Here is a 22,457-nt window from a genome sequence, read left to right as displayed (position 1 = left end):
GGAAAACAAGAACATTTAAATTAGCAAGACTTTTAGACGTCTCTAAAACTCGTGTCCCGTGCTGACTGGGCTATTAGGATGTGATTTAAACATCTTTTAGGAGGGATTTTGAGATTATCTGCACAATTTCAGCATGATGTTTGGACCACGAAGTGCTAGACACAGTCGTCCCGGTCCCATCAGGTGAGAGTGCATTCAGGGAAGGATGATGCACCTCCTGTATCATTTCAGAGGAAACCGGCTTAGTTCCCTTATCCAAACCCAAACTTGTATAAGTTCCCTTATACAAACACCTAACTACTGAATGTCAAATCTTTTTCAGACTTGCGTCTCAAAGATTATGTTGATGCAGCCTGTAGCCATTTGTGGCAGCACATCTCATAGTTAATCTTAACAAACGTGTCCTGTCCTTTCAGAGACCTGTATGCAGAGTCTCACGTTGCAGAGCTGCTGGTTCAGATTCTCGGTGCCGTCGACTACCTTCACAGCCGTCGAATCATCCACCTGGACCTGAAGTCGGACAACATGCTGGTGGATGACAACCACTTGAAGATCGTTGACTTTGGCTCGGCTCAGTCCTTCACGCCCGGACAGCCCCTCAACGTTGAGCACATCGAAGGCCTGTCGGAGAGCAAAGGTACTGTTGTTCTTCTAGTTTCATTCCAAGAGGCAAAGATATTCAAGCTTGCACTGTGATTGATTCTTCTAATGTACTAAACCTCTGACTGTCGTGGCCTTCAACAGACTGCCGCAGCAAAGGTACACATTCTTTAAGGAAGGATGGATTGATGGATGGGAATAACTCAGCCTAACTTCATCCAAATCAGCTGATCCTAGCTCCCTTAACCTAACAAACCCAAGTCCACTTCATTTTCTTTTCTTTATCCAATTCTGTCTCATTTGAATAATTCTCCTAAAACAGAAAATTCATGTGCATGTGAGTGAATGTGGCATTGCCAGTAACAGCACAAGTCTTTAAGAACGATATCCGTTGTGTCTGTTCTTTCAGTTTATATTGTCCTTCCTAAAGCTCCGGAAATCCTGGAGGGTCAGGGCGTCGGGCCTGAAACAGACATCTGGGCTATTGGGGTTCTGTCATTCATCATGTAAGTAGAAACAGACGTGAAACTGTTGAAACTGAGTCTTCCTTCTGTTGATAATATTTCACATTCTATAATATTGCTGGAATGGTTACAGTCTTATTCATTCAAGACTTATGAGTTGTTTAAGTTCTGTGATCCTGAAATATTAAATTTATTTAGTAAAACATGTGTTTTTCCGTCTCTTCACTAGGTTGAGTGCCAACAGTCCGTTCCAGGAAGAGCAAGACAGAAACATCAAGAAGGGGAAGATCCAGTTTGGATGCTGTTACCCTGGTCTGTCAGAGGGAGCCTTAAACTTCATGAAGAGCAGCCTGAATAACAAATCATGGTACGTTTGGTTGGTTTTGGCTAATATCTAACAGCTATCTGCATATTAATAAAAAAAATCATTTCAGTCAATGTTTCCTACGTCTTTAGTTCTGCACACTTACCTGTTGGAAACCAAAGTCTGCTCAAATGTAATTGAACTAGAAGCAGAGACCTGAAGACTTCCGAAGCCAAAATCTTGTCCATCGTCCACAAATTCTACACATGCAGAATCAGTTTGTATAGATCAGTTCAATGTGTATATTAATAATAATATATATATATTTTTTTGTAGGGGGAGACCCACTGCAGCCGAGTGTCTCCAGAACCCATGGCTCCGTGCTCATCGTGTTCCTCACAAAGTGCGACACTCCAAGGTGTGTTTCTCCACAGACAAGCTCAAAGCGTACCTCACGCAGAAGGAGGAGAAACGAGAGCTGGTCCGCACCAAGCTGCAGGGGCCCTTCTTCCAGTAAGACAATGATGCCCGCCCCCCCCCTTCAAAAAAAGTGGGATTTTCTTTCACCGGCAGATTTCCCTAAACAATATGCAGCCTATTTAATTTCAGTTGTGTGGTAAGATTTTTAAAATCGTTTTTGAATATCATCTGATTTTGAAAATGTGATGCGTCTTAATGAGTTTTCAAAATGTTCTTATGCGTTAGGTTTTACATGAGAGTGCGGTGCATTTAGTTTAGATTTTGTTCATGTGGCAACAGATCAGGGATAAAGTAAAGTCAATGCAAGTGTGAATCTTGATTTGTGACATGAGAATCAGTTGTTATCAAACAGCTGCACGTGTTCGGTCTGACAGTAAAACATGTTTTCTGTGTTATTCTGCTCCGTATAAGCCAATATATTTCTGACTATTTAATTTAAATCTTTACAGGTTAAGCTTACAATGTGTAAAAGGGAACTCGATAAGCTGTATGGGTTTTATTGGAAGCTTCTAAGTTTCATGTTGATAATATGTTGGGTCAGCAATCTCCCTGAATGACGTAGTGAATGACAGATTCATTAAACAACACAAAAGTGATCAATCGTTGTCCTCACACTTTATTCGGCCTCACACACAAACATACACACTCATATTTTGAATGTAATATGCACAATGATTTTATTTCATATTTCCCTCAATATAAATCAGCAATCATTTAGATTTTACATTTAAATATGAGTTTCCACTATATTAGAATTCAACAGAACACAACTATTTTCGGAACTTTTTTTTTTGCAGTGTGTGCAGTTGGTAGTGTCCAGTGATAGTGACGCGTACAACACCCTCCTGGATAGTCCAGTGTCAAACTGGGTCCTATAGAGTCCCAACGTTACACTGGATTTGGCGGTCGCTTCAATCCTTTTTTTATTTATTTTTTTATACACAGGTTAAGATTTTCATACCTAGATATAAATATTAACCATTAATTGCCCTAAATCTAACACAAAACCGTATTCTCTTAACTGAAAAAACAATAATCAATTCAGAGTCCCTCTTTTCCATCTGAGCATCTCTGACAATATTATGCAGAATGTCAAAGAAAGACAAACTTTTCTTCAGGTGTTTCAGTGAAGATGGGGTCACTCAGGCCAGATTAACAAGTGATGGATAATGTTTCCTTCTTATTTGGCCTCCTGAACTTTTTGGATTTCCTGGAGAAAGATAGATGAGGAGTAGTTTTAATATTTTTAACAATAAACTTGGTCTTGTCCATGAATATAGAAGAGTCTGTACTGCAGCTGCCAGACTAAACCAGTATTTGACTACAACAGACCAGTTCTTGTTCTTACCTCATTGAGGATATCTTTCAGCTCCTTGTAGGCCCTCTCTAAGTCATCATTGATAATAACAACATCAAACACTCCTGGCTCCTTACCTAGAAGAAAGAAGTTAAGTGAATTAGCCTCAATAGTTACGTCCACTAAGGAGGTTATGTTTTCATCAGTGTTTGTTCGCAGCATTACAAAAAAACTACTTTACATATTACCACGAAACTTAGCGGAGAGATGCGGTATGAGTCAGAAGAGAACCACGCACATTTTGGTGCGGATCCATCTTTAACATTGGTAGATTTTCAAAAATGTATCAACAATAATGCAGAGATATGTAAAATTGTAATCTACATAGTTTATGTTCGCTCTATGATCCCAATACATGCAACATGGTGATAAAAGGGCCAATCAGCTCTGCCGTAGGTATGTGCTCTTCAAGTTGTCATCATTTCAGAGTCGAGTTTTGACAAACTTACTGAGCTCCATGTCGATGCGCGCCGCATCCAGACGTTTCTGTAAACTCTCCTCTGTTTCTGTCTGCCGGTCCCTCAGACGTTCTTCCTGACAGAAACAGGACAACATGACATTATTTTCAGCACGAGAGCTGAATAACAAAACAGCAGTTACATAATAATATCATGACTGCCACTTTAAAAAAAATAATATTAATAATATATAAAAAGTTAGATATTTACTAGGATCTCCATGGAAGGAGGCTGGATGGAGATGTAGATGGGGTTCAGGTCAGTCTGTTTAATCCTGTTCACTCCCTGGATGTCCACATCAAGGATGCAGATTAGGTTCCTGGCCAGCACGTCTTCTACAGCTGCTGTACTACAGGGACAGTGTTACAGCATGAAATGACACCAAAAGCAAACCCATTGAAATAACCAGGACTAGAGAAATGAGCAGCTGTGTTTTACTAACATGTACTGGAAGTGTAATCATGTAATATTGTGCTCTTCACATGTAGTGACTGACGTAAGAGGATCGCTGCATTGATCCAGGCTCCTAAGACTGCAGCCAGTGTGTGTGTGTGTGTGTGTGTGTGTGTGTGTGTCTTCAGAATAAGAGGGAGAGATTAAATGTGACACACAAGGTGCTGAGCCGCAGCGTAGCTCTTTTTGACCTGATGTCGGTTAAAGCTCCATCTGTCACCAGACTATTATATATCCTCTTGATCCCTGTGGCCCAGTCGGAGGGCGTTCTCTTCTATACGTTAGCAGACTACATTTCTGTGGAATCTAATTTGACATATATCTGTGACACTGATATTATATCAACTCTATACTATCTATATACTTTCTGTCAGAGTTTTGTTTTCTCAAAAAAATTTAACTGAGCGATCAAATGTTTATGGAACTGGGATACGTTTAAAAATGAAAACAATTATTATATTGATTCAGTAGAAACGTGTGCACAGAAATACCATTTATTACACAGTTAAAAATATGGTGACATTCATGCAGAGATGCAAATATTTACCTTGTTCCATACATGTTGCCGGAAAACTGTGCATTCTCAATGAAGTCGCCATTGCTGATTCCCTCCTCCATGGCCTCTCTCGTTGTGAAGTGGTAATCTGTAAGATTCAGCATGGATACAACATAGAATATTTAATGCCAGTTAGATTTGCACAATTGATAGAAATTGCAGTTTAGTGATGGATGACGCCAAGTTTATCAAAACTGTGGATATAAGCTGAAATGAAAGAGGATATGATGTGTATGATAGAATTTGTTTAGGTTAGGGCTTGGTGACATGAACAAGATATAAAGTTTCACATCAGTCGATATCGATAATTAACACGATAAATATTAAATGTCTTTAGTTTGAAGACTGTAAAACATCTGAATTGTGAGGAGGACCAATTAGGATTTACACCTCAACACTATGTTTGAACAATGCATTAGCAATTTATTGATATATATATATACACATATATATTTTGTGATATTGCTATTGATGAAAGTTATACTGAAGTAATAATTATATTGTTTCATATTGCCCAGCTTTAGTTAAAGTGCATGATGCTCTCCTCTGGGATAAATTTAAAATTGTGTTAAATCTGCAAAAAACACTCTCAAAAGGAAAAGCATGCGAAGATGAGAAATGTGATTTTCCACACATAACGTTAGTTTAGCACTTGAACAGATCACATGCAGATACATATTGTGTCCATACCAGATCCATTTCCCTAAATCTTGACAACATCAAAACCTCTGGAGATCTAAAATAGAAGAACACGTTACTACAGCTATCAACAGCCACTGTGATCGCACACAACCATTAGCATAGCACATCTGAAGGAGTCTGCTCGGACTGAAGTAAAACAGAAAATGACTGCAGACGCAGTACAGATTTCAAACAGTACTCAGGAGAACTGCAGTACAAAGTCAGGAAAATCTCTGATGATGAAATGGTGGGAAATAACATTTTGAAAGAATCAAACAATTTGAAGTATATATATTTATGTGTATGTATGAGATAAAAGTTGTTGAGTCATTGTCCTGTGATGCTAATGCTTGGTTACAAATCACCAGTGCTCTGTCAGCCACAGTGGGAAAATGGGACGGTTGCACTTCACCAGACGGGGGAATGGGAATCACTACTGAGGCATCACAGAGGGCTATTTTCAAGAGCTTTTTACTCCAAAGTGTAAACTGTCACATCCTGATCTCAGAGATCGTTTTATTGTTTTTCGCTTTTTGTTTGTCACACAACTTTCTCCTAATGAATCCAATGAGAAGCGTGCCAGGATGATGAAAGTAACCCCCTTCCCTCTGCCTTATTTACAAAAAAAAACAGGAGTCACACTGACGTCACCTGTCTCTTTGGTTTCTGATTCGTTTGGACTCGAAAATGAGGTTGACATTTCTAAGTCTTCCGAGGAAAAGATGTCTGCTACGGGCAGTAACATAGCCCCCAGCAGCATGGGGAGCTTGTTCAGCCCTATGGAGAGAGCACAACAGGCACACACAGAGGTTCATCCCCTCAAGTCAGGGGAGCTGGGCAGGGGGGGACAAAACCACGTGTGCAGTTCACTTGGGAGTAAGAAGTGTTGTGGGCGATATTGTGGAAGATGGACGTGAAGGGAGGCTGGCAAATGGGGTATAGAGAGATAAAGGAAAAAGGTGTATACATGTGTTTTATCACAGCTCTTCAGATTGAAATCCAAGCCTACAGGACTGCAGATGGTGGATCACAGAGCATAGTGGTCCTGCTACAGTGTGAAGGCGTTAAAACCTCAACCACCTACTAGTGCTGAAACTAAAGTGTCTCCGATTAATCTGCTGTACCTTTGCCATCTTCCTCTCCTGGTCGTGGGTTTCTTGTCGTGTCTGTGGGGAGAGGATCAACATTGAACAGATATTAAATTAGGAATAATAGGATTCTGCAGAAACATCAGTCTCCACATTACAGGATTTACTCATGTGGCACACATCTACGGGCCAGAACAGCATCAGACGCCGTGTCCTACTTCCTCCTCAGACAGGAGGTTGGCAGAGGAACGTACGTGACACGCTGAATCCAAACACGCCTTCGTGATCCTTCATCAGCCTCTTCATCAGAGTGCTCTTCCCTGCGCCGGAGGGGCCGCTCAGCACCACGGGCCTTGGACCTGACATTGTTCTGAGACAGATGGACAGACGGGGACATGTACAGACAGACAGACAGACAGGAGCTGAGTTATCTCAGGTTTGTGCCAGAAGCAGATTAAAAGCAGATCTTTTGTACTGGAGGAAATCCAGCATTCAAGGTGTGGCAGCCATTTCTATATAGAGCAAGATAGATGGTAGTATTCACACCAGAGGAAGTTAAGTTCATCAAGTATTTAAATTCATGAACTGTCTTACTTCCAATGCTGCTAAAGCTCAACATCTTTCCTGTTAACTGGTCTAAGTTGCTTGTCAGACTAATCCTTAGCACCAGGCTTTTTTTCTCTTTGCTTTATATTATGGTTCTGGATTTAATCTCCACTAATAATGAATCTACACTTTGAAATATCCCAACGTCCACACTTCCTTAATTAAAATATTACAACGTGTCCACGCTGTAATTGCTGCCTGGTTATACAGCCACAGGCCCCGGGGTTAATGCTGAGGATTCTTGTTAATGAAGTGCAGGCAGGTCAGTCAGCTGGATTAATTGGATCATGGGCCAGGCAGCACAAAGAGTCCAGGACAGGACAGGTGGCCGAGTTACTGCTGCGCTCAGAGAGGACGAAGCGTCAGGAACGTTGTGGAGCCAGTTTATTTAGAATCTATAGACACAGTTACCTAATAAGGAGGAGTTTGTACCAAAACACCTTTATACCGCTACTTCACGATGTCTCACATAGAATCCTTCAATTAACTTCAATGTTAAAATGCTGCATCAGTAAAGATATTAGTTCAAATAATATACTGATCTCATACAAATAACAAACGTGTGAAATGTTTAGTATAATTGATGATTTTACTGTTTATAATCAAAGTGCATTCTGCTGATAATTCCTATGTATGTTTACTTTTAACTTTTTTAATGAGGTGAAAAGTATCCACCCCCTGACCTCTCATCCAACAAAATGATCTCTGCATGAAGAGAATATATTTACTGTCCCTCTTACTAATAACTGAAACGCGTCAAACAATTATTTATTGTGGATAAAACTGTCAAATGTGCAGTTTACATTTTTCTTTTGTGCAACATAATATATTACAACTTCAACTAAGCTTTCTCATTTCTGCATAAACTAACTTAAATGTGTCTTTATCCACTGAGTTTAAAATTGTTTTGTTAGATATTAATGAAAACATACTTTTGCATAATCAGGTTTTAATTAGTAAAAATTCCACCTTACCTTCTCCTCACAGAGCCTGTTGTCGTCTGTGTTGTAGAGCTGCTCAATCACAGATGATTCTTCTGCAAGGCTTAAAGGACTCTCTGTGTGTGTGTGTGTGTGTGTGTGTGTGTGTGTGTGTGTGTGTGTGTGTGTGTGTGTGTGTGTGTGTGTGTGTGTGTGTGTGTGTGTGTGTGTGTGTGTGTGTGTGTGTGTGTGTGTGTGTGTGTCAGTCACACTGAAGCAGCTCACTGTCGCTCTGAATTACCTCCACCTCCCTTCAGGGACCAATCACGTACGTGCTGGCTTGTTGTCATTCACACACACACAAAGACACACACAGGACGAGGAGGTGTTTATAAACAAGTGATCATGTCATTTTATAAATACAGTTTCATGAACTGCAGCAGATTCATTGTAAAAATTGGGGATGTTTTTCTAAAAAGACTCCAAAGATTCGTCGCTGTGGAACCCAAAGGTGAATTGTGGCTTTGAAAAGAAAGTCAGGTCATGGTCGTAAAATAAAAAGTTAATTATATAATTTGAAAAGATGTTACAAAAACGTATTCGTACCTAAAGTTAGTTTGAAAGAAGCAATGTTTTTATTTATCCAGGATAGTTAGTTTACATATTGTCATACCTGACAGCTGGCCAACAGTTGGAGGTTAAAACCTTGCTCAAGGGCACAAACGTGGTAGAATGGGGGGAGAATAAGCTAAACTCTTTTACCGACTGACAGAGTTGCATTTTGACATTTAAAAAAACACATGCAGTTTGAAATTGCTGTTAACTTTCTCCTGATGGACCCTTAATTCTAGTATCATGGTGCTGTGGTGTTTTCCGCGTCAGCGTGGTGTGACTGAACCGTGCAGCGCTCCAGTGGTCGAGTAAAAGCTCAGAATAGCAGGGTTTAGTGTCCCTCCTCTCCAGTTGAGTTGTGATGGGCTCTGCCGGGTTAATCCCGCACTGACCCACTTTTTTAAAGGGCGAATACGCCACATACACAAACCAACACAAGATGTCCGTCTTCGAAAAGCTCACGTTCAACAGGTGAATATCCCATGTCCCCCCCCCCCCCCCACAGCTCAAAGACTTTATGCGTTGGCAGCGTTTTAGACACACGTTTTTATTGAAGCAACATTGATAAAATTAGATTTAATGATCCTGTACAAAGAAACACGTCAATGACAGAAGACAAAATGAGTGTTATGAGATTACTGTTAGTGAACCTACAGGAGCTAAACAAATAATAAATGATCTAATCAAAGACTTATGTACAGTAAATACAGTCAGGTTGTTCTGCTCGTCAACATCATATACACACACACACACCAATCCAAACTTACACAAAAATATGTACATGTGCTTTGCATGTGGTTCTTGTTCTCCCTCATAAAACAGACGAAAGGATTAGAAAAAGATAAATATCGTCCCAAAGCATTTTATCTATGTTTATTTTTTCTCAGTGAACTGAGCTCTCAGTTGGTTTTAAATGTTTCTTCAGATCTGGTTGATGTCGCAGCACGAACATGGATTTTATACAGGGGTGTAAAGGAAGGTCAAAGGTCATGGCTGCGTGGAATTTAGGAGAACACTGACGTAAAGAAAGGATCAGGAAGAGGAGGGGGAAGAGGAGGGTGGCAGTCTGACAGGCCAGCTGCCCACAAGTCCACCCCTGATTGGCTAAAAACAGAGGAAACCCCTCCCCGGTCACAGGAAGACCCGTCTCAGGTCTCCAGGTGAGGTGATGGTGTTGCACTGAGGACACAACTTCTTTGCTCCCTGGAAAAAAGAATAATTCAGACGTTCATCAAACATGTTGTGGAAAACGTCTTCATTTTGACATTTATATGATTCAAGATGAAGATGTTTACCAGTGTACGAAGCCAACACTCCTCACAGTGAACGTGCCAGCACTGGATGGAGGTGAGCGGCGTGGTGTACGTGTCCTGCAGAGACAGAGATGATGCAGGTGAGGGTGTGGTACAAAAAGCTGCCACTAGATGTCCACGTGAAACTACACTAAGAGCCACAGGAGGCGAGGCTCCTTATTAATAAACGTTTATTTTAGCATCTGTGATACATGAAAAGTTCCAGCTGAGGTGTTTACTCATTCATTTCACTGCGTTGTGTTAGTTTCAGTAGAAGATAAAATGCAAATTGTTTTTCTGCATATAATTTTGAATCTTCCGTGTGGAGTTAGCAACATCAGTGTGTTCAAACTTCATAAGTGTGCATGTGTTTGCTTTGTTGTTATGTTATATGTTGCTTTGTTTTCGTCTTATCTTATCATTTCTTATTTTATTTACAAGAATCTGATCAAAGCTCCGCCTGGACACAGGTCTTCAAAAATATTAAGAATTCAATTTAGTTGGGTGAAGTTTCTACAGCTTTGCGTTTTTTCTGTAATAACAGAGCTGTTAACAAACATTTTAATAATTTAACAAGATCATGTATTAAGTAAGGCTGCAACTAATGGTTACTTTAATTATTTAATATTTTCAGATTTTATTATTTACACATCAAAATTGAATGTGTTCATCATACATTTTTATTTTATTTTGGGGAAATGTCTTTGAGAAGTGTGCTTTGTTTGAGCAGCAGAACAAGGATAAAGAAACAAAGAAACAAAGAAGAAATTAAGATTTAATTTGGTTGGTTTAATTAAAAACTTGACTAGAAAAATAACCGAAGCAACTAATTGCTTCTTTGCTAGATTATTAAAAAATTCTGGAAACAAGATCTAACGAGATGTCTTAGCCAGGTTAAAAGTAAAAAAATGATATGGCTATATATAAACCTACTGCATATTAACATAATACATATTTGACAATTTACTGTGAATATTACACAATATGCTACACATCGCAATTTAATGTCAACCTCTCACTGAGAGGGTGATATCAAACAAATGTTCCTACGATTTTTTCGAATATCATTTTAATATTATCATGGCTAATAATATTGACTTATTGCCAGTTTAAAAAAACAACTGTGTCCCCACAGGATTTTCATCAGTTTCTGCTTTACTGAGCTGCTGTCTCCATTTCACGTGTCTGCTCTGTCACTTTAATTTGCCTCCGTACTCACCATGCAGATGAGGCATTTAAATCTGTCTCCTTTAGACAACTGTTTCTCCAAATCCCGTATCCGAGCTTTAAGTGCATCCAGGGTTGTCAGTGTGGAGTCTTCCGAGAGCCTACACACACACACACACACACACACACACACACACACACACACACACACACACACACACACACACACACACACACGGTTGGATGGACAGTAACAGGAGTGGAGAGGGGAGGGCAGGCAGACACAGGAGAGTCATTTATAAATCGAAGACAGATTAAATTATTCGCTGGCCAACATGGACACTGAGCATGAAATTTAGCAGCAATCACATTGCCTGCATTCGCTGTCTCATTTATCATAAGCGTGTGAGAGTGTAGGGGGGCTGGTGGTGAGGTGGGGGTGGATGTCAGGGTCCACACGGAGATAAGACGTGCACACACACAAACACACACACTCTCACAATTACGGGAGAGGCTCTCTGTGAAAACACACTGTACGTGGAGGCAGACGGGCTGTAGTGCATTAAGTGTGATGAAATGTGTGTACATGCGTGAGTCGCCTGCTGTGACCTTGATTGATGATATCATCATATTGATATAGTATTGTGTTTCACGTTGGTCGGAGCAGGGGCAGGTGGTGATGATACAACAGAGAGAGAGAAAGAGAAAGAGAGAGATGCTGTCGCCAAAATACACACAGCGCAAAAAGGGATGGTTACACGTCCTCAACTGGGAGTCATGCGTGTCCCAGCATGTACGATACGCTACGACCACCACACCCGACTCCCCCTGTGACCCTGAGCCAGGAGAGGCTGGTATGAAAAGTGACACGAGTGGCTGATTTGTTTGGATTTTAATGTTCAACTCTGTGGCCCAAACCATGACGCTAAAAAAACTCCCTTTTCGTAAAAAAAAATATTTTGCAGATGTGAGGACAGATGTTGATGTAGCAGATGTTCAACCTAAGAAGAATTTTACTTATTGTGTTTAGGACAAGAAATCCTGAGCTTAGAAAACCTTTGCATTTTATGTTCTGAGTGATGCTGAAACTTATCATTATTACCTGTTTATTACCTCACTACTTGTTGGTTTGTTTGATTTTAAGCAAGATTTCTCACAAACTACCGGACGGATTATCATGCAACTTGTTGGGAGGACGTGGTATCGGTCAGGGAAGAACCCATTAAATTTTGGTGCAGAATCAGATCAGGTTTCAGATCCAGTAATGTTTTTTTAAATTTGCTGAACATTGTGGGATAGGGTGTTCTCCAACCTTTTTGTTTTATTTCTCAGAGAATAATTCATTATATTTACGAGTGTGTGCACATTGGTGTAGATCCAAACAAAAATCTGGATCTAGTGAATTTAAATGAGTTTTTTTTTTTTAACCATACAAACTTACATCTCTATGTCAGTGTTTTTGCAGGTTTTGGGCAGAACTGCGAGGCTGCTGTCCACTTTCTCTCCACTGCTGGTAGATGGACTCCCTGAGGGAACAAAGAACCACATAACAACAAATAATGGAATAAAGTGGATTCATAAAACATTTATCTGTAAAACCTGTTTGGAGTCACTCCTTTGTCTTTATTTGAACATTCATTCAGACTTAACTTACCATCATTTAACCATTTGGAATAGCCGAGGTTTACTCTGGAATCAGGCAGTATACTGCTGCTGCTGCAGAAACAAAACAAAACAGACATTTAAGAGCCAAAGACTGAGAAAATCACAAGACAACCTATGTGATAAATGATGAAAGGAATACACTATATCATTAGTTCATGTCTAATTGAATATCTGGAGTGAATGAGAGGCTGTCAGGTGGGATACTTACTTCACTGTCGTCTCTTTGGAGCTTTCTCCTGAGCAGGGGATGACGTCTGCCTCTGTGTATCTTATAACAAACTCAGGAAAAACCATAAAGTGGGAGATAACAACAGGTGACATGCATCTAACTTTTAATATGCTGAGAAATATTGTCTCACTTTTTATCATTTGAATCACTTTCCTGTGAGACGGGGAAAGTTTTTGACATGTTTGTTATTTTCTCAGGAAATAATCCATTGATCTGGATGTATACAAAGATCAGACATATGATTGGTCTATGAGTTTGTGCAGTCTGCTGCTGAACTGAGGATTGGACTTCCTTTTATTTTGCTTTAGGTTTATTCCCCTTGTAAGTGATTTTTCTCAACTCACTATGAACCTAAATACACAGTTACATTCTGCGATGCTGCACCGTGTGTTCACTGTAAAGGATACTGTGCTCTGCCGTACTCCAGAGTATCGTCTCCATCCACGTCCAGGTCTGCGTCACTGTCTCGACACTCCTTGGAAGTAGTGCTCACCAGCATCGCACCTAACGAGACAGAATACAATTTTCAGGATTGTATGAACAATATTTAGAACGCAGAGAAAAGATTGGTCTTCATTTCTAAGTTTTATTTTGGAAGCACAAGATGCGATTCCAGCTGTCAGTCAGGGTGCAACAAGTTTGCAGGTCACAGATTCTTCTCAGGTAAAGCAAAGTGCTACTTTTAAGTGAACCCTCGAGGCGCTCTGCTCCGCTGTAATGTGGACTGAAAAGTTCAGTGATTTTTCAACTGCCACTCAGTCACATTATTCACCCTCCACTGAACAACATCACACACATGGGTACCTCGATGGCACGCACACACACACACACACACACACACACACACAAGCAGGCTGCACGCAGACACACACACACACACACACACACACACACACACACACACACACACACACACACACACACACACACACAGAGATGTATGCTTACCTTTAAACCCTCCAACCATAGTTGACATCGGTATCCTTCTCCTCTCGTTCCACTCATTCTCCAATGGCGCCAGGTCCAGTGAACCCTCCTAGAACACACACACATGTGCACATGAAGAACACATGTCTCCGTCTGGATGAATATGTCCGTATGCCTCCTGTAGCCGCGAGCTGCATATCTGCTTCTGTGTTTTCATAGCTGTGAACCAACGCCTGCAGTGTTTTCACATGGATACACACTGAGCTGACAGTGAGCCTGATGCTACGTGAACAAAAGGCAGATCACATGACATCCCCCCAACCTCTACATTTTATATACATATTCATCTCTTACTGTTTTACAAAAATAGATTTTCATGTGTCTTTGGTTCACAGAAAAATAAATCACATACATGTCCGTCCTCTGGTTTCCTCCTCTTCAGCTTTCCAATCCTGACTGGGGACAGACAGAAGAAAAACAAGACGGTGGAACAGTTACTTTAGAGGAAGGACTTAAGTTGGTCTCCAATGTTTTATTTAATCATATCGCTTTTTTTTTTCATTTGTCCTTGATTTTTTAATTCTCACATTTGAGACTTCCCTCTTTCTTTACACTCAGCAGTAATTACTGAGAAGTCCAATTTAAGTTTTTGGGTCCTTGTCTTTCCTGATGAGAAACACTGATGAGGTCAGAAAGTGGAAGCAGGTTTCAAGGGGAAGTCGCACAGAGGAAAATAAGGGTATGTATGAAAATAATTAGGGGGAAGACGGGGGGGGGGGGGGGGGGGGGGGGGGGGGGGGGGGGGGGGGGGGGGGGGGGGGGGGGGGGGGGGGGGGGGGGGGGGGGGGGGGGGGGGGGGGGGGGTCTGTAACTTTTCATTTGGCTAAAAGGTTGAATTGCCTGATTATTTGGGGGGAAGGACTTTTAAAATATTTTTTGGAATCTAAATTTTATTCCAGCCTGTTTTCATAATGGTGAATTAAATTATTGAAGTTAAAGTAAATTATTTATACAGTTGCATTATTTTTCATGGTTCACACCATATGCAGAGGGCCACTGGTTTGTCTCCATAAAAGGGTCTTATTGATGTCTACATCAGTGGCATTCAGATATTTTAATACCACATTTTATTACATCATTTAACACGTTGCACCAGACTTTTATAAGAAAATTCTTTCTATCCTTCCGAAAAATTCATTTTATGTGGTGATCATGAAAATGATGGAATGACATAGTCCTCATTATTTTGTGCCACATTTTAATCTGAGTTTGAGTTCAAGTAAATGTTTCTATTACTTTTCACATTTACACATGAGACAATATGAATCAGGTTCCAAAGCAGAAACTAGAGTTTCTATATTTTAGCTGTAACACAGTCCATTCAAATTTAATTAAGTTTGAAATAATATTGATTTCAAAGTCAGTGTAAAAGCACACACATGGAACAGGGTGTGTGTTGGTGAAGGGATTGTCTGACAGGAGTATAAAAACCACTGATGTGCAACATTCATATGTAAAAGCTTTGTTTCTGTTGCTTCAACTCATTTCACAAAGTTTCCAGCTTACGTGAGAACAAACCTGTCACACAGTCACAGTAACACACACAGAGCCAGAAGTACAACACTTACAGTGAAGAGTGAGGAGACATAATGTGCAGGGCTCCACATACACAACAGACGACAACACTGGAGGCAAAACACTCCTCCCATCCCCTGTCCTGTCATCTCACCCTCCTCCTCCTCCTCTTCCTCCTCCCTCCATCCTCCTCTGATATAAAAGTTAACATGGCAGAACATCAACCGCACCTCCTCTCCCACTCTGACCTGACTGACTGCAGATTGCACGAGGGGACATTAAGTTTTAGGGCCCTCTAATTCCCGCTGGATGACAGTACCGTCTCCCCCCCCCCCGAGGAGGGTGGGGGGCACCCAGATAGCTGGTGGCCGTGACCCAGAGTGCCGCCATCGCAGCAAACATAATGAGGGTTAAAGAGACGGTCATAGATGAGGAAGAGCTCATCAAACAGAGAGAGAGAGAGAGAGAGAGAGAGAGAGAGAGAGAGAGAGAGAGAGAGAGAGAGAGAGAGAGAGAGACAGAGAGAGAGAGAGAGGTTGATTAATCAACAGAGGACCCCCCCCCCCCCCTCCTCCTCCATCTCCTCTTCCCCCCTTTCTTCTTCTTCCTCCCTGACGTGTATTTAGAAGCTCATTATGCTGTCCTGTTATAAGGCCCCAATAAAGGCTAACAGACCTCGACAGCGCTGGCAGTTTGAGGAGTCCGCTAAGAGCCGGAGAATCACAGCGCTAATAATAACAGGAGTAAGATGTCGGCTGTGTCAGCTTTAGGGAAGTAGATCTATACGTGTATATTAGTGCAGAGACAGATACACTGTCTTTATACAGTGTGACTGCAGTAAATATACAGGGCACAGTTGAGTTATGGTATCAAATCCAAATATTGTGGTTTAAAGTGGTCAGTCATGCAGACAACACTTATATTAGTGCAGGCATGAAGTTAAATTCAATATTGATGTATAATAATATCTGACGCCACAAAAAAATCACACACTGAATGATTAAAGTCATTAATTTCCGAGTGACTTTAAAAAAAACTAATATTTATGAATCACTTTCCCCTTCTAAAACTAATAAATCTTACTACTCTAAGGCAGGAATTAGCTAAAGTTAAAGCTTTGCTTAATGAATGACTCAAACAAGATAATGCCTATATTGTGTTTTAGTAAAAGTAAAGGTGTCTTTAGTTTCTTTCCAGGCCTCGGCTGCTGAAACAAGTGAGTGTGGCGATGCAGAAAGAGCTTCTCGGTGAGTCTTACCAGCTTGTGTGCAGTCTAGGTGGGCTCCTGCGCTGTGAGGGCGTAATGGGGCAGATTTGACGTAGCACCTGCACCAGCAGAGGTCATCGACTGTTAACATATCAAGAGGTCAAAGTTGAGAGGTTAATAGCTCCTCTGCTCGTGTGGGCGCTAGGCCAGTGGAGATGGTGTGGGAAAAAAAGGGGGTGATATCTGAGCGACTGGAGAGGGAGGGGAGGGGTTGGACGAAACACAACTGGGCGCATCAGCGTGAACAAAGGAAACTATAATGTTGTTTCATTTCTCAAACTAAAGACCTGTCTGACTCTGCTGTGCTGAACTCTCGGTGAGCAGCAACGCAACACAACAAGTTCACTCTGCATGCGTCAACGTACCATTCAGTCTCGTGTGTCTGTTGGCCCGCACACGGAGAAACGTCTGCAACAACCAGAAGACCAACATCAGAATATTTCACATTTTTATCCCGATGAATTTAGACTTTACTTTTCTTTTATTTGCATTTCTACTTAAAACATGATCTACAGGTGTGAAACTATAATAATCTTAGCTATGGAATAAAGAAAAAGATTTCTGCTGTTAAGAAAAATATATCAAGCACATAAAACGTCTTAACTTATTTTACATAATATTGCATTTCCATTTTTAAATATTATAATCAGCTCCACTTGTATTACTGTGTTTACTCTGTATATCCATCATTTATATGTCTGTCGTGGAGGAGGGGTCCCTGCTCTGTTGCTCCATTGAAGTTGTTTGGTGGCTCTTTTGCTTTTCTAAATTGTGGTTGTATGAAAGTATAATTAAAATGTTGTATTTATGTTTTTTTTATTTGTTATATCCAAATCTAGACTCCATTGTACATATTGGAAATCTGAAATCTAAATCTGACACCGATTTCCTCACCTGGTATCGGTCGGAGTGAGCGTCCTCGGCCGGTCGAGGGGGAGACGTGGGAGAACCTCCTTCACGCTTTATGTGCAGAGAGAGAGAGAGAGACTGGACAGAAGAAAGCAAGAAAGAAGAGAAAGGGAAAGAGTTAAAGGCGAATGATGGTGGATGTGACTTCTGACTGAAAGATATCAGGGGTGGGTTTTACCTTTGGGGCTCGTACGAGGAGGCTGTGCTGCACTGGAGCGGCACTGACGGAGAAAAGAGGCAAATTATACAGATGTTAAACAAGCTTGGTGATAGAAAGGTGCACACACATTCACAACACACAATCTTCTTAAACAATACACATACACAATATTATCTTATCTCGAAAAAATAACCTCTGCTTTTATCTTGTCTGAATTTGTATCAGAGATTGTGTGTCACCTCATTTCAGTCTTTCTCACTATGCAATTCCAGAGTTACAGCTATGGTTACATACACTCCCTTTACACACACACACACACACACACACACACACACACACACACACACACACACACACACACACACACACACACACACACACACACACACACACACACACACACACACACACACACACACACACACACACACACACATGCGCACAGTGTCCCCATGGGCCAAGTTCAATTTGAAACCATTACTGTCCACGGAGCGGTCGTTAAGCAGATTTGGAGTGTAATGTCTTTATTGGAGGAATCATTCTTCTGGTCTAAGCAGCAGGTAATGTGTGTGTGCATGTATGTGTGTGTGTGTGTGTGTGTGTGTGTGTGTGTGTGTGTGTGTGTGTGTGTGTGTGTGTGTGTGTGTGTAGGGCTCAAAGCAGCCATTAGTGGGACATTATCCGCCCGCTGTATGATTTGCTGCCTTGAGGCCGGAGGCTGTAATATGAAATATGTAGGGAACAACGAGGCAGCTTGTAAACACGGCACACAGGTGACAGGGAAGACGGGAGATACCACCAGGGGGAAATTGAAGGGGGGAGGGGTCCCTCTAGCTAAATAAAACCAAAAACTGTCAAGATTAATTATCTGAAAGCTGAAGAGAATAAAAAATCTGCGCTGTAAATAAAAGGGGGAAAAAATATGGAAGTGAATTTTATTTGAGGATAAAAACGGAAAAAGGGGAACGGACATAAAGATTTAGAGGATTATAGAGTGATCTGGAGGAAATGACAGAGTGAGTGTGATACCTGATTTGTAGCTGGGCCAGTTTGGTTAACTCCTGCTCCATGTGTTCTTGCAGCTCGCAAGGTCGGAGAACAGTCTGGCACACGGGACACATTGGGGCCTGAGCGTCGTACAGACCCTTCACCTTATCTGGAGAGAGAGGAGGAGGGAGAACGTTGCTGTTAGAAAACCTGTGACGTGATTTTCATATTGTCCGGGCTTGTCAGGCTATATGAGAACGTGCATTTAAGAAAGGTGTGCCACAGAAAACACCAGGAGAGAAGATAGAATGTGATTTCCTACACATACACACACTGATTTTACTTCATACATGAATCCAAAATATTTTTACAATTAGTACACATACTCCAAGTAAACAAGTAAAAAGAAATCTATTAAATAATAATGATAATAATAATATATGAGCTAATATAACACTATTACTCGGGGGTGGAACAAGTTTTCAAATACTTGAGTAAAAGTTGCAGGACAACAAATGTGAAACTACTTAATTACAAGTAAAAGTCTTGCTTTCATTATCCTAAAGTAAAAGTAAAGAAGTATCAAAAGCAAAATCTAACGAACATATAAACAGCAAAGGAGCTAATTCTGCAGTAAGGTGACTGTTGTGACAGCCGCATTGTGTTTCAAATCATATTTTTGGATTATTTTGATGCATGAAGGTGTAAACTGCATTTCACTGTAATGGGGCTGTTTTTAATAATTATACAGACCCCAGACTTCAGACTTTATTGTCCCCTTGGAGAAATTTGTTCTCACAGCCATTCCAGTACAATCAACACAGACAGACACATTTCAACAGAGGCAACCCACAGACAGGACGTCACATGAAACATAAACCAAAAACCAAAAACCCTCCTGTACAAACAAGCAACATTCACCGAGGCAGTTTGTTAGGTGCTGCAGTGGCAGACGGGACAAAGCTCCGGGCCGAACCAGGCCTCTCTCCATTTGAGAGTTTAGTACCTCTGTCTGGATGGCAGTGATATGAAGTGCTGATTTGGGGGGGTGGTCACTGTCATTTGCAATGGGGAGTTCTATAGGTGTTGCTCAAGTTTGAGATTTTGGGTGTGCGGAGACTGATGATTTACGGAAGATACAGAATAACATTATATAGTTATTATACAGTTGATGGACCTTGGCGGAGGTGTGAGATCCACTGAGTGCCTCTCTTATTATATATACTGTATCACTGCTGGGTGGCTTCATATTTACATTTTTAAAACATTCATCAGTAAAGTAACATGTAACAGTTTGTCTGTCAGATGGAATGAAAAGTATTGAAATTGCCTCTAAGATGTTTAGCAAGTATAAAATAGCACTACATAGAAATATTAAAGTAAAGTAGAGACAAGTGAAAGTTGTACTTAATCAAAATTACTTTCTTCCACTGTTAACATATGATGCTCTGCAATTGTGTACCTACAGTATGTGTGTGTTCTGTAGACTGACTATTGACAGACAGTGGGAGTGGGAGTGGGAGTAAAATAAGGTTTTACACACACACACACACACACACACACACACACACACACACACACACACACACACACACACACACACACCCTGCGATGGGCCCCTGTTGTCAGTGTGTTGACATCATAGGCTGTCAATAGGAACATTACCCAGGAGGGCCACTCGGCCCATTGGGTCCCACTGATGGATTACTGCCATAAGCAGCCAGCTGGGAGCTCTACTATATCAAGATTTTACCTAGTAGATGAGGTGATTTACTCCTGAAAGCCATCAATCACATGGGCAGAGCTAGTAGGCAAGATGCACCTAATTTCCCATCAGAGGGGAAAACAGATGACAGGGCTGGAAATCACAATTCAACACTTCTCAATATAGAACATAAACAGGTTGGTGTGTGTGACAGTTGTGACCCTGCACTGGGGAGCACAGTGGACTGAACTTCCATGAGGACATTGGACGAAGACTTTGGACCAGCTCTGCTCCAAATGACCAGTGACATGACAAGCCTCTCTTTACGGCCCGTGCCGTGCCCTGACATCAGTTGAGCTCTGAGACCCCGTAATGAGGAAGCAAATAGGACAAAATGGCCTCTAAATAAAACATGCGGTAGAAAATAGAAAGTGGAGTCAGGTGTCCTTGGGAGAGTGACAGCTCTACTGGTTTCACCCCCCCCCCCCCCCCCCCCCTCCTCTTTCTCTCCCCTTTTTTGCATCCCCTCGCCGAAGCCTAAATGACTTTTCCCGACACGCATCGAGCGTTCCCGGGCTTTCTGCGCTCTGCCGCCCGGAACATGCAGGCATCAGTAAACAATGAAATCTCTGGGCTGAAATTGAATTTATAACCACATTACCTGCACAGATAGCGTCTCTGAATGGCGCCGCGATAAGAGCAATGGGATTTGATTTTCAGGTGTCTTATTGGTCCACTTTTTGGGATAAGCACCCCCCCCCACACACACACCCCCCCACCTCCCCCCTGCTCTTCTGACTACAGCCACGCCGCCACTGTTCACCTCTGCCTCGCGCACACATCAGATTTAATGGCGTGGTTGTTTGGTTGTGCATGTTCGGATCTACGGATGAGCGTGTGAGTGTTTTTGCCGGGGCCTGATCTTACTGGGCTTATGTGCTGCGCTCTCGTAAGTGACAGTTGTTGGTACATGACCACCTTTTACACGTCTCCATCCCCCTACTGCCCCCCGCCCCCCACCCACATAAACCCTGTCAGTATCAGTCAGCCTCAGCCCCTTTTCACCCTGGGGGGTCTCAAACACACAACAGGGGGCTGTAAAACCTGCCTGTAGGCTTGTTAACTGTTCTCTCACTACGGCAACTGGCTTGGATGGATTGGCCCTCTCTCACCAGGCTGTGCTAAGTCTGACTGGCCCATCGCTTAATGGATTCACTGTGTCTCTGTCTCCGATTGTTTCCTTTTTCTGTCTTTGTGTCTCGCCAGTTCAGGACCTCCTTTCCTGCCTGTCTAGCCTTTGGCCAGCTGCCATTTGCTCTCCTCTCACTTGGGACGATGTTTGTATGACTATATTTAAATCTTGCTCCCATAAAGACACACTGCATGGAATAGAATCTCACAGTTTCTTGACTGAACTATTTTCATAATTAGTTTACAATTGAATTTTTATGTGCAAGTGGAAAACCTTTACACCTTTTGACCGGCAAGGACAATAAATCCCCTTTTACACAGCTGTTGTCAGGACAGAATAGCACGGACGGGCACAAACATGTCTGAATATAGTGTTTCGTTTATCTCCCCATGGATTTGAGGACAACACACCCCTGGGGCGAGTAACCCATCGAAACACTTTGATCTGTGTCTGCCCCATCCCCACTATCAAGCACATCATGCGATTGTAAAGTTTTATCTCTTGAAACAATAAAAGATCACCATCCTCCTTCTCCCCTTGTATGACTGAATGTCAAATCCAGTTTCTGTTGCTCTGCATCAAGACGTGGACAGTAACTGTCCTGATTTCAGTACTCGCCACAAAAACAGAGAGATCAGAATCCCGCTGACAAATCCTCAAAGCATCGAGTCCCCCGAGGGCCTGGGTAATGGCCGATGCCAGCGCCCATATGACGGCTGCCAGTTCTGCTGATGCAGATGCAGCAGAGACGCCTAACGTGACCTTTGGTGAATGCCACATCACATCAGGCCTGGATGTCACCC

The 22,457-nt window shown here is 41.7% G+C and overlaps 3 protein-coding genes across 5 annotated transcripts in view; 1 reads left to right on the top strand and 2 right to left on the bottom strand.

The window, feature by feature from the left end:
- obscna (obscurin, cytoskeletal calmodulin and titin-interacting RhoGEF a) overlaps positions 1-2,450 on the top strand; it is a 42,154-nt gene extending 39,704 nt beyond the window's left edge. The window contains exons 85-89 of the mRNA XM_034583688.1: positions 417-637; positions 745-759; positions 1,010-1,106; positions 1,294-1,431; positions 1,705-2,450. Coding sequence (XP_034439579.1) covers positions 417-637; positions 745-759; positions 1,010-1,106; positions 1,294-1,431; positions 1,705-1,885 — 652 coding nt within the window. The 3' untranslated portion in view covers positions 1,886-2,450. The remainder of the gene's footprint in view (positions 1-416; positions 638-744; positions 760-1,009; positions 1,107-1,293; positions 1,432-1,704) is intronic.
- A 408-nt stretch (positions 2,451-2,858) lies between these two features.
- guk1b (guanylate kinase 1b) lies at positions 2,859-8,119 on the bottom strand. 2 transcript variants are annotated; one of them, XM_034582571.1, is made up of 10 exons: positions 8,022-8,119; positions 6,696-6,811; positions 6,478-6,519; positions 6,005-6,130; positions 4,664-4,760; positions 3,874-4,012; positions 3,655-3,739; positions 3,197-3,282; positions 2,957-3,058; positions 2,859-2,915 (listed from the first exon to the last, which is right to left on the bottom strand). In XM_034582571.1, exons 2-9 carry the CDS (start codon positions 6,805-6,807, stop codon positions 3,029-3,031), a joined length of 717 nt encoding a protein of 238 aa, XP_034438462.1. In that variant the 5' UTR covers positions 6,808-6,811; positions 8,022-8,119; the 3' UTR covers positions 2,859-2,915; positions 2,957-3,028. The 2 variants fall into 2 exon arrangements, with proteins under 2 accessions (XP_034438462.1, XP_034438464.1); XM_034582573.1 differs by lacking the exon at positions 6,005-6,130.
- Positions 8,120-9,463: 1,344 nt separating this feature from the next.
- rnf220b (ring finger protein 220b) overlaps positions 9,464-22,457 on the bottom strand; it is a 31,419-nt gene continuing 18,425 nt past the window's right edge. Inside the window, exons 3-16 of one of the 2 annotated variants that reach the window (XM_034582569.1) lie at positions 18,800-18,926; positions 17,789-17,831; positions 17,596-17,688; positions 17,067-17,109; positions 16,693-16,782; positions 14,272-14,315; positions 13,881-13,968; positions 13,340-13,436; positions 12,912-12,971; positions 12,693-12,754; positions 12,480-12,564; positions 11,091-11,199; positions 9,875-9,949; positions 9,464-9,782 (exon numbers count right to left, since the gene is read on the bottom strand). In XM_034582569.1, the coding sequence (XP_034438460.1) occupies positions 9,711-9,782; positions 9,875-9,949; positions 11,091-11,199; positions 12,480-12,564; positions 12,693-12,754; positions 12,912-12,971; positions 13,340-13,436; positions 13,881-13,968; positions 14,272-14,315; positions 16,693-16,782; positions 17,067-17,109; positions 17,596-17,688; positions 17,789-17,831; positions 18,800-18,926 (1,088 nt within the window). In that variant the 3' untranslated portion in view covers positions 9,464-9,710. The remainder of the gene's footprint in view (positions 9,783-9,874; positions 9,950-11,090; positions 11,200-12,479; positions 12,565-12,692; positions 12,755-12,911; positions 12,972-13,339; positions 13,437-13,880; positions 13,969-14,271; positions 14,316-16,692; positions 16,783-17,066; positions 17,110-17,595; positions 17,689-17,788; positions 17,832-18,799; positions 18,927-22,457) is intronic. The other variant, XM_034582570.1, reaches the window with a different exon arrangement.

The sequence above is a fragment of the Hippoglossus hippoglossus genome, chromosome 4, assembly GCF_009819705.1.
Source record: "Hippoglossus hippoglossus isolate fHipHip1 chromosome 4, fHipHip1.pri, whole genome shotgun sequence".
Lineage (NCBI taxonomy): Eukaryota > Metazoa > Chordata > Actinopteri > Pleuronectiformes > Pleuronectidae > Hippoglossus > Hippoglossus hippoglossus.
Note: the sequence above shows the minus strand (reverse complement) of the source record. Positions and strands in the feature narration are given on the sequence as shown.